Raw genomic sequence first — 11,911 nt, 5'->3', positions numbered from 1 at the left:
TATAAATCTCCACCGCTCACAGCTTCTCAGTGGGGTTTGCTGACTTCCAACCCGAGGGGACTTCACTGTCAGCCCGGGCTAGCCCTCCAACCAGTGCCACCAGCCTCCATTACCACTGGTCTCTGCAAACCGCCCCAAGCAACAAACAAAAAAATGGCTCCTTTTGAGAAATCCATGGAGATGATGCCCTTCAAGCAAAGGAGATGTCTTGGTGAGTCATTTTCAGATCATTCTTCAATATTCTTACAGTTTGGCCGTACAATGCATTGGATGTCTCTTTAAGATGTGTTTAAACGTGTACAAATATCTCTGTGTAGAAACAAGAAAAGATGAAGTGTGCAGCATTCGCTCTAAATTCCCCAACAAGTTACCTGTGAGTTATTTTGATTCAGTTATTTTACAAAGTAAATGCATTTAACGCCCAGTTTTACTCTTTTTTTGCACCACTGGCTGATCACTGGCGTGTTTTTGTGTGCAGGTAATTGTTGAACGTTACATCCGTGAAAAGACTCTCCCCCTGTTGGACAAAACGAAGTTCCTGGTTCCCTTTGAGCTCACATTGGGTCAGTTCCTCTGCCTGCTCAGGTAAATGATCTGTGAAACTGTGTCACACATCTTTCAGATTTTTCTCACCTTTTTTTCTTCTCAATTCAACCCTTCCTCCTTTTTCTTCTCCCGGGCTGTCAGACTTATTGTTCTCTCACCTCTGCCTCCTTCTCACTCTCTCCCCCTTTTTGTACTTAAACTGCTGTTTTCTGACTTTTCATCACTTCCTCCGGTCAGGAATAAGATTGACTTGGAGTCTACACAGGCCCTGTTCCTCCTGGTGGCAGAGAGGAGCATGTCCTGTATGTCCTCCAGCATGGGAGAGGTTTACTCTCGCCACAGCGACACAGACGGCTTCCTCTACATCACCTACGCCTCGCAGGAGATGTTCGGAGCAGCTCAGCCGGCCGCCAGCCCGCACTGCTGAGCGTGAGAAAGAAACTAAATGAACTGAACCCAGACCGATAGTGCATGGTGACGCCACACAAACAAGCAAGGACAAACTGAGCCCAGCCAAGACTGATTTGTCAACTTTAATACCCACAAACTGCATCTCATTCTACCTCATGAACCCTTCTGGACATTTAAACACACACAAAAATCACTTGGAATCTCAAGAAACCAAGACTGGGCATATAGTAGGACAAAAATCCCCCTGATGAAGACATTTGTTTTAGGCTGATTGATAATTTGATTTCTATCAGGAGATATTAGGAGAAAAAAACCTAGATGTGACTTTGAGTTCTGTAAATCAACTCTGAGCATTGTAGTCACCCACTGTTGTTTGAGCTTCAGTGCAAACGTCCCAATTTTCACACAATTGCACAGCCAGTTCATGCAGGGTAAAACCACCACCTTCTTCTTCTCCACTCTACAAACAAACAAAATGTAGTCAGTGTCTTGCTGGTAATCAGGCCCCTTCTTAGCACTTATCTCTCCTTCCTCCTCTCTTTTCTCTGATTGACTCTTTGTCTCTGCTTCTCCAAAAAATGTGAAATTCTACTCTGGACTCACGCAGATCATGGCAGGGACTCTTGATGTGTTCTGTCTCCAGCTGTCACTATTCCAATAAAAAAAAAGACCTCTTGACCTTTAAATGAGTGGACTTGGTGTGATTTTTTAGCTTAAATATGAAATTATGAAATATGATGCACTGCTGGTCCCTTTTACCTGACTTTGGTTTTTCTTGCTTGCTCGAAATGTTGTTCCACAGATGTTTCGAGGTCATTGAACAGAGATTTCCTCACGTTTTGGCATCTAAAGCATCATTAACAGATGTTGTTTTATCACATTTTGGGCTTCCTAGTGCATAAGAATATTAGCTAAGTCAATTCCCGGTGCTCATAAGCTTTGTACTCATGCATCCAGGTTCCTCATTCCTCACCTGCCTCTGAGAAGTGGCACTCCCTCCACACGACGGCATTATATAAGCATGACCCGGTTGACTATCTGCAGGGGTCAGTGTGTCAGAGGGCTGGTGGTGGTGATGGGGGGGACAACGTTATTTTTAGACATCCAAGGGACAATTGTGACCAAAAAACATGGAGAGGCAGCGGAGATAGAAAAGAGTCAAGGGACTGACAGGAATACAGATGAAAAACAAAGAATCAGAAGAAGAAAAACAGGGAGACGCGGCTCTGCATAAACAGTAGAAGAAAAGGAAGGAAGAGGGGGAGAAAGAGACGAGGGGAAAATAGTGACGTCCCTGCAGGAAAAAGGAAACAAAGTAAAGGAGAGATATAGGTGGAGGGGGAGGGCCACAGCTATCTAAACACACAGTGTAGAGAAACGCAGGGTCGTGCAGTCGGGCCCACGCTCACTTCACACCACCGTGGCCATTCCAACAGCTTTCTGTCAATGTATTATCACCAGCACAACAACAGGGACCAAGCTGCTTCCACATGTAAATCATCTATTCTGACCACAGAGGACTCAGAGTTTTCTAAATTCACTCCAATGCTTCCTCGTTCTTATGACATGATTTTACAGTTAGTTTTTAAAACACCAAAATGCTTTACTCCTAATTTGAGCATCATATCTCACATGTCGCACACAACATCTGCGTCAAATTACATAAAACATCAAGGACTATCAGAGCAACACAACATTGTTACATGTTCAACACTGGATTTTCATCATAGCTGCAGTCTGCGGTGGTTATTTTCATACAGTTTATAGAAATAGCAAATAAAATGTAAGCTTTTCACAGTCAGTCATGCTCCACATCATTTTCAAAAACTAGCTTCTGTATTTTCTTTTTTTCTTTGCTATTGTATAAACCTGTGTAAATAACCACTGCAGACTGCAGCAAATGATATAACACGTCAGAGCAACACACATATGTTCACCACTGGATTTTAATCACTGATTAGAAGAGCGTCTGCCTCCACCAAGACCCAACAGTCTCCTTCAATTCAGTCAAGCTGAACCAATAGATATCAGTCTGATTTTATTCATCAAGATCTATTAATTATTCTCTGGGAAATTTGTGAAAATGTAACTGCAAAATGTAATGAAAACTGCTTCTTCCCTGAACGTAACAATATCCTTCCACCAAGTTTCCTGGTAATCTGACCGGTAGTTTTTATGTCATGCTGCTAACAATCAAACAAACAAACAAAATCAGATGAAAACAGAACCTCCTTGGTGGAGTAACTACACACTAACAGACATTCACTTTTTTATAGTATTGCGATAACATTGAGGCAAATCGATCTCGCTCTCTGTTACGGTTCAATTTGTAGTATTGTCACATATTGTGATTGTTGTTGTTTAAGATTATTTTGTATCTGTTTTATGTAAATGTTAAATTAATAAATGTCAGGAATCACAATTTATCAACATCAACATCCCAGTTGGAAAGGTGAACTGGTTTGTGTTCACAGTTCACTGTCTCTACAGCAGAGGACATGAAACAAAACCATACATAGAGTTCCAACTGGCCCTAATAGGACTCCACATCCAAACACAATACCTGTAATAACCAATCAAGACACAAGGGAGCGCCTCTGGACTTTATCAGACAAGACATTTCCTGCTGCTGTGGTTAAAAATAACAAAACAGCAGGAGGAAATGATGAGATGAGACAATACTGACTTAAAATCTACTGGATTTGTGACCAGAAAACTGACGAGTGTCCCGATGAAGGAGAAACACACGTCTCGCTGTGTGTCATGTGAAAATGAAAGGAAACACTGAGGTGTTGAGAAGTAGACTGATGCCCTCAACTCTGGTTCTAGCTACAATTATCACCCTGCAATTACAAGCCTCCGCCAAACAGTGCAGTTTCAGTCTAGATACATTCTTACCGAGCTCATATGAGGTCACTGTGACCTTTGACCACTGAAATCTAATAATTGAATCTTTGAGTCCAAGTGACAACTGGTCAAACTGTGAGGAAATTTACTTGAAATAACATGTTCAAGAGGCCAAAAGCATATATTTTGTGAGGCTAATGTGTCCTTGACCTTTGACCACCTAAATCTTATCAGTCAATCCTTGAATCTGAGTAAAGATTTTTGCCAAATGTGAAAGGATCATCTCGAGGCATCTTTAAGGTAATATGTTCAAGAAGCAAAAAGGGTTTTGTGAGGTCACAGTGACTTTGACATTTGACCTCTGAATTCTAATCATGACTTCCTTGAGTCCAAGTGAACGTTTGTGCCAGATGAGATTACCTGAGGGTGTTCTTCATGTCATTTACACATGAACATGTGGTCACCGTGACCTTGACTTTTCACCTCCAAAATCGAATCAGTTGAATGAAGCTGAACGTTTGTACTAAAATTAAAGATATTCCCTCAAACCTTCTCTGAGCTGTGGCCTTCACAAGCCCCAAAACATGTTTTGTGGGGTCACAGTGACCTTGACCTTTAACTTTTGATCACCACATTCTAGTCAGATCAAGCTTGACTCTGACTGAAGAATTTTATAAAATTTGAAGAAATTCCCAGAAGGCGTTGATGAGGTAAGTCTATATCATCTATCTTTCTATTATCTATCTATCTATCTATCTATCATCTATCATCTATCTTTCTATTATCTATCTATCATCTATCATCTATCATCTATTATCTATCTTTCATCTATCATCTATCATCTATCATCTATCATCTATCATCTATCATCTATCTATCATCTATCTTTCTATTATCTATCTATCATCTATCATCTATCATCTATATTTCATCTATTATCTATCTATCATCTATCATCTATCTTTCTATTATCTACCAATCTATTATCGATCTATCATCTATCTTTCTATTATCTATCTATCATCCATCTATCATCTATCATCTATCATCTATCATCTATCATCTATCATCTATCATCTATCATCTATCTATCATCTATCGTTCGATTATCTATCATCTATCTATCATCTATCTTTCTATTATCTATCTATCATCTATCATCTATCATCTATCATCTATCTTTCTATTATCTATCATCTATCTATCATCTATCATCTATCATCTATTATCTATCATCTATCATCTATCATCTATCATCTATCGTCTATCATCTATCTATCATCTATCTATCATCTATCTATCATCTATCATCTATCATCTATCATCTATCATCTATCATCTATCATCTATCATCTATCTATCATCTATCTTTCTATTATCTATCTATCATCTATCATCTATCTATCATCTATCTTTCTATTATCTATCTATCATCTATCATCTATCATCTATCTTTCTATTATCTATCTATCATCTATCTTTCTATTATCTATCTATCATCTATCTTTCTATTATCTATCTATCATCTATCATCTATCATCTATCATCTATCATCTATCATCTATCATCTATCTATCATCTATCATCTATCATCTATCTTTCATCTATTATCTATCTATCATCTATCTTTCTATTATCTACCTATCCATTATCTATCTATCATCTATCATCTATCATCTATCATCTATCATCTATCTATCATCTATCATCTATCATCTATCTATCATCTATCATCTATCATCTATCATCTATCATCTATCATCTATCTTTCATCTATTATCTATCTATCATCTATCTTTCTATTATCTATCTATCACCTATCATCTATCTTTCTATGATCTACCTATCTATTATCCATCTATCATCTATCATCTATCATCTATCATCTATCATCTATCTTTCATCTTTCATCTATCATCTATCTTCTATCATCTATCAGCTATCATCTATCATCTATCTTCTATCATCTATCATCTATCATCTATCTATCATCTATCATCTATCATCTATCATCTATCTTTCATCTATCATCTATCATCTATCATCTATTATCTATCTATCATCTATCATCTATCATCTATCATCTATCTATCATCTATCATCTATCTATCATCTATCATCTATCATCTATCATCTATCATCTATCTTTCTATTATCTATCTATCATCTATCATCTATCATCTATCATCTATCATCTATCTATCATCTATCTATCATCTATCTATCTTTCTATTATCTATCTATCATCTGTCATCTATCTATCATCTATCATCTATCATCTATCATCTATCATCTATCATCTATCATTTATGTATCATCTATCATCTATCATCTATCATCTATCATCTATCTTTCTATCATCTATCATCTATCATCTATCATCTTTCTATCATCTATCTATCATCTATCATCTATCATCTATCATCTATCTATCATCTATCATCTATCATCTATCTTTCATCTATCATCTATCATCTATCATCTATCATCTATCATCTATCTATCATCTATCTATCATCTATCTATCATCTATCTTTTTATTATCTATCTATCATCTATCATCTATTATCTAATTTCATCATCTATTATCTATCTATCTATCATCTATCATCTATCATCTATCATCTATCATCTATCATCTATCTATCATCTATCTATCATCTATCATCTATCATCTATCTATCATCTTTCTATCATCTATCTATCATCTATCATCTTTCTATCATCTATCTATCATCTATCATCTATCATCTATCATCTATCATCTATCATCTATCTATCATCTATCATCTATCATCTATCATTACTATCATCTATCATCTATCTATCATCTATCATCTATCTATCATCTATCATCTATCATCTATCATCTATCTTTCTATCATCTATTATCATCTATCTATCATCTATCTATCATCTATCATCTATATCATCTATTATCTATCATCTATATCATCTATCATCTTTCTATCATCTTTCTATCATCTATCTATCATCTATCATCTATCATCTATCTATCATCTATCATCTATCATCTATCATCTATCTTTCTATTATCTATCTATCATCTATCATCTATCATCTATCTATCATCTATCTATCATCTATCTTTTTATTATCTATCTATCATCTATCATCTATCATCTATTATCTATCATCTATCTATCATCTATCTATCTATCATCTATCATCTATCATCTATCATCTATCATCTATCATCTATCTATCATCTATCTATCATCTATCATCTATCTATCATCTATCATCTATCTATCTATCATCTATCATCTATCATCTATCTTTCTATCATCTATCATCTATCATCTATCATCTATCATCTTTCTATCATCTATCTATCATCTATCATCTATCATCTATCTATCATCTATCATCTATCTTTCTATTATCTATCTATCATCTATCATCTATCATCTATCATCTATCATCTATCATCTATCATTATCATCTATCTATCATCTATCTATCATCTATCTATCATCTATCTATCTATCATCTATCATCTATCATCTATCATCTATCTATCATCTATCTATCATCTATCATCTATCATCTATCATCTATCTATCATCTTTCTATCATCTATCTATCATCTATCATCTTTCTATCATCTATCTATCATCTATCTATCATCTATCATCTATCATCTATCATCTATCTATCATCTATCTATCATCTATCATCTATCATCTATCTATCATCTATCATCTATCTATCATTATCATCTATCATCTATCATCTATCTATCATCTATCTATCATCTATCTATCATCTATCATCTATCTATCATCTATCATCTATCATCTTTCTATCATCTATCTATCATCTATCATCTATCTATCATCTATCATCTATCATCTATCATCTATCATCTATCATCTATCTTTCTATTATCTATCTATCATCTATCATCTATCATCTATCTATCATCTATCTATCATCTATCTTTTTATTATCTATCTATCATCTATCATCTATCATCTATTATCTATCATCTATCTATCATCTATCTATCTATCATCTATCTATCATCTATCTCATCTATTATCTATCATCTATCATCTATCATCTATCATCTATCATCTATCATCTATCTATCATCTTTCTATCATCTATCTATCATCTATCATCTATCATCTATCTATCATCTATCTATCATCTATCATCTATCATCTATCTATCATCTATTATCTATCATCTATCATCTATCTTTCTATCTTTCTATCATCTATCATCTATCATCTATCTATCATCTATCTATCATCTATCATCTATCTTTCTTTTATCTATCATCTATCATCTATCATCTATCATCTATCTATCATCTATCATCTATCTTTCTTTTATCTATCATCTATCATCTATCATCTATCATCTATCTTTCTATTATCTATCATCTATCTATCATCTATCTATCATCTATCATCTATCATCTATCATCTATCATCTATCTATCATCTATCATCTATCTATCTTTCTATTATCTATCTATCATCTATCATCTATCATCTATCATCTATCTATCATCTATCTTTCTATTATCTATTATCTATCATCTATCTTTCTATTATCTATCATCTATCATCTATCTATCATCTATCTTTCTATTATAAATCTATCATCTATCATCTATCATCTATCTTTCTATTATCTATCATCTATCTATCATCTATCTTTCTATTATCTATCTATCATCTATCATCTATCTTTCTATTATCTGTCTATCATCTATCATCTATCATCTATCATCTATCATCTATTTCTATTATCTATATCATCTATCTATCTATCTATCATCTATCATCTATCATCTATCATCTATCATCTATCTTTCTATCATCTATCTATATCTATCATCTTTCTATCATCTATCTATCATTCTATCACTATCATCTATCATCTATCATCTATCATCTATCTATCATCTATCATCTATCTTTCTATTATCTATCTATCATCTATCATCTATCATCTATCTATCATCTATCTATCATCTATCTATCATCTATCTTTTATTATCTATCTATCATCTATCATCTATTATCTATCATCTATCTATCATCTATCTATCATCATCTATCATCTATCATCTATCATCTATCTATCATCTATCATCTATCTATCATCTTTCTATCATCTATCTATCATCTATCATCTTTCTATCATCTATCTATCATCTATCATCTATCATCTATCTATCATCTATCTATCATCTATCATCTATCTATCATCTATCATTATCATCTATCATCTATCATCTATCTATCATCTATCATCTATCTATCATCTATCATCTATCATCTATCTTTCTATCATCTATCATCTATCATCTATCATCTATCTATCATCTATCTATCTATCATCTATCATCTATCATCTATCATCTATCATCTATCTATCATCTATCATCTATCATCTATCTATCATCTATCATCTATCATCTTTCATCATCTATCTATCATCTATCATCTATCTATCATCTATCATCTATCTTTCTATTATCTATCTATCATCTATCATCTATCTATCATCTATCTATCATCTATCTATCATCTATCATCTATCTATCATCTATCATCTATCATCTATCATCATCTATCATCTATCATCTATCATCTATCTATCTATCATCTATCATCTATCTATCATCTATCATCTATCTATCATCTATCATCTATCATCTATCATCTATCATCTATCTATCATCTTTCTATCATCTATCTATCATCTATCATCTATCTATCATCTATCTATCATCTATCATCTATCTATCATCTATCTATCATCTATTATCTATCATCTATCATCTATCTTTCTATCTTTCTATCATCTATCATCTATCATCTATCATCTATCTATCATCTATCTATCATCTATCATCTATCATCTATCTTTCTTTTATCTATCATCTATCATCTATCATCTATCATCTATCTATCATCTATCATCTATCTTTCTATTATCTATCATCTATCTATCATCTATCATCTATCATCTATCTATCATCTATCATCTATCTATCTTTCTATTATCTATCTATCATCTATCATCTATCATCTATCATCTATCTATCATCTATCATCTATCTATCATCTATCATCTATCTATCTTTCTATTATCTATCTATCATTTATCTATCATCTATCATCTATCTATCATCTATCATCTATCATCTATCTATCATCTATCATCTATCTTTCTATTATCATCTATCATCTATCATCTATCTATCATCTATCTATCATCTATCATCTATCTTTCTATTATCTGTCTATCATCTATCATCTATCTTTCTATTATCTATCATCTATCTATCATCTATCTTTCTATTATCTATCTATCATCTATCATCTATCTTTCTATTATCTGTCTATATCTATCATCTATCATCTATCTTTCTATTATCTATCTATCATCTATCATCTATCATCTATCATTCTATCATCTATCATCTATCATCTATCTATCATCTATTATCTATCTATCATATATCATCTATCATCTATCATCTATCTATCATCTATCTTTGTATCATCTATCATTTATCATCTATCATCTATCATCTATCTATCATCTATCTTTCATTATCTATCATCTATCATCTCTATCATCTATTATCTCTTATCTATTATCTATCTATCATCTATCTATCATCTATCATCTATCTTCTATTATCTATCATCTATCTTCTATCTATCATCTTTCTATCATCTATCTATCATCTATCATCTTTCTATCATCTATCTATCATCTATCATCTATCATCTATCTATCATCTATCTATCATCTATCTATCATCTATCATCTATCTATCATCTATCATCTATCATCTATCATCTATCATCTATCTATCATCTATCATCTATCTATCATCTATCATCTATCATCTATCTTTCTATCATCTATCATCTATCATCTATCATCTATCTATCATCTATCTATCTATCATCTATCATCTATCATCTATCATCTATCTATCATCTATCATCTATCTATCATCTATCATCTATCATCTTTCTATCATCTATCTATCATCTATCATCTATCTATCATCTATCATCTATCATCTATCATCTATCTTTCTATTATCTATCTATCATCTATCATCTATCTATCATCTATCTATCATCTATCTATCATCTATCATCTATCTATCATCTATCATCTATCATCTATCATCTATCTATCATCTATCATCTATCATCTATCTATCTATCATCTATCATCTATCTATCATCTATCATCTATCTATCATCTATCATCTATCATCTATCATCTATCATCTATCTATCATCTTTCTATCATCTATCTATCATCTATCATCTATTCTATCTATCATCTATCTATCATCTATCATCTATCTATCATCTATCTATCATCTATTATCTATCATCTATCATCTATCTTTCTATCTTTCTATCATCTATCATCTATCATCTATCATCTATCTATCATCTATCTATCATCTATCATCTATCTTTCTTTTATCTATCATCTATCATCTATCATCTATCTATCTATCTATCATCTATCATCTATCTTTCTATTATCTATCATCTATCTATCATCTATCTATCATCTATCATCTATCATCTATCATCTATCTATCATCTATCATCTATCTATCTTTCTATTATCTATCTATCATCTATCATCTATCATCTATCATCTATCTATCATCTATCATCTATCTATCATCTATCATCTATCTATCTTTCTATTATCTATCTATCATCTATCATCTATCATCTATCATCTATCTATCATCTATCATCTATCATCTATCTATCATCTATCATCTATCTTTCTATTATCTATCATCTATCATCTATCATCTATCTATCATCTATCTTTCTATTATAAATCTATCATCTATCATCTATCTTTCTATTATCTATCATCTATCTATCATCTATCTTTCTATTATCTATCTATCATCTATCATCTATCTTTCTATTATCTGTCTATCATCTATCATCTATCATCTATCTTTCTATTATCTATCTATCATCTATCATCTATCATCTATCATTCATCTATTATCTATCATCTATCATCTATCATCTATTATCTATCTATCATCTATTAT

General features: G+C 32.3%; 1 protein-coding gene across 1 annotated transcript; it reads left to right on the top strand.

Annotated features, from left to right (window-relative positions):
- Positions 1-1,193, top strand: map1lc3cl (microtubule-associated protein 1 light chain 3 gamma, like). The gene is made up of 4 exons (XM_047340588.1): positions 1-211; positions 318-373; positions 479-585; positions 784-1,193. The coding sequence occupies exons 1-4, from the start codon at positions 154-156 to the stop codon at positions 971-973; spliced, it is 411 nt and encodes a 136-aa protein (XP_047196544.1). The 5' UTR covers positions 1-153; the 3' UTR covers positions 974-1,193.
- The last annotated feature ends 10,718 nt before the right edge of the window (positions 1,194-11,911 follow it).

Source organism: Hippoglossus stenolepis, chromosome 7 (genome assembly GCF_022539355.2).
Source record: "Hippoglossus stenolepis isolate QCI-W04-F060 chromosome 7, HSTE1.2, whole genome shotgun sequence".
NCBI lineage: Eukaryota > Metazoa > Chordata > Actinopteri > Pleuronectiformes > Pleuronectidae > Hippoglossus > Hippoglossus stenolepis.
Note: the sequence above shows the minus strand (reverse complement) of the source record. Positions and strands in the feature narration are given on the sequence as shown.

What these genes read in the sequence shown, in the direction of transcription:
- map1lc3cl (XM_047340588.1), top strand. Translation starts at nt 154, where the DNA reads ATGGCTCCTTTTGAGAAATCCATGGAGATGATGCCCTTCAAGCAAAGG. An exon ending in CAAGCAAAGGAGATGTCTTG is followed by an intron (nt 212 to 317) that starts GTGAGTCATTTT and finishes ATCTCTGTGTAG; the next exon opens with AAACAAGAAAAGATGAAGTG. An exon ending in CAGTTCCTCTGCCTGCTCAG is followed by an intron (nt 586 to 783) that starts GTAAATGATCTG and finishes TCCTCCGGTCAG; the next exon opens with GAATAAGATTGACTTGGAGT.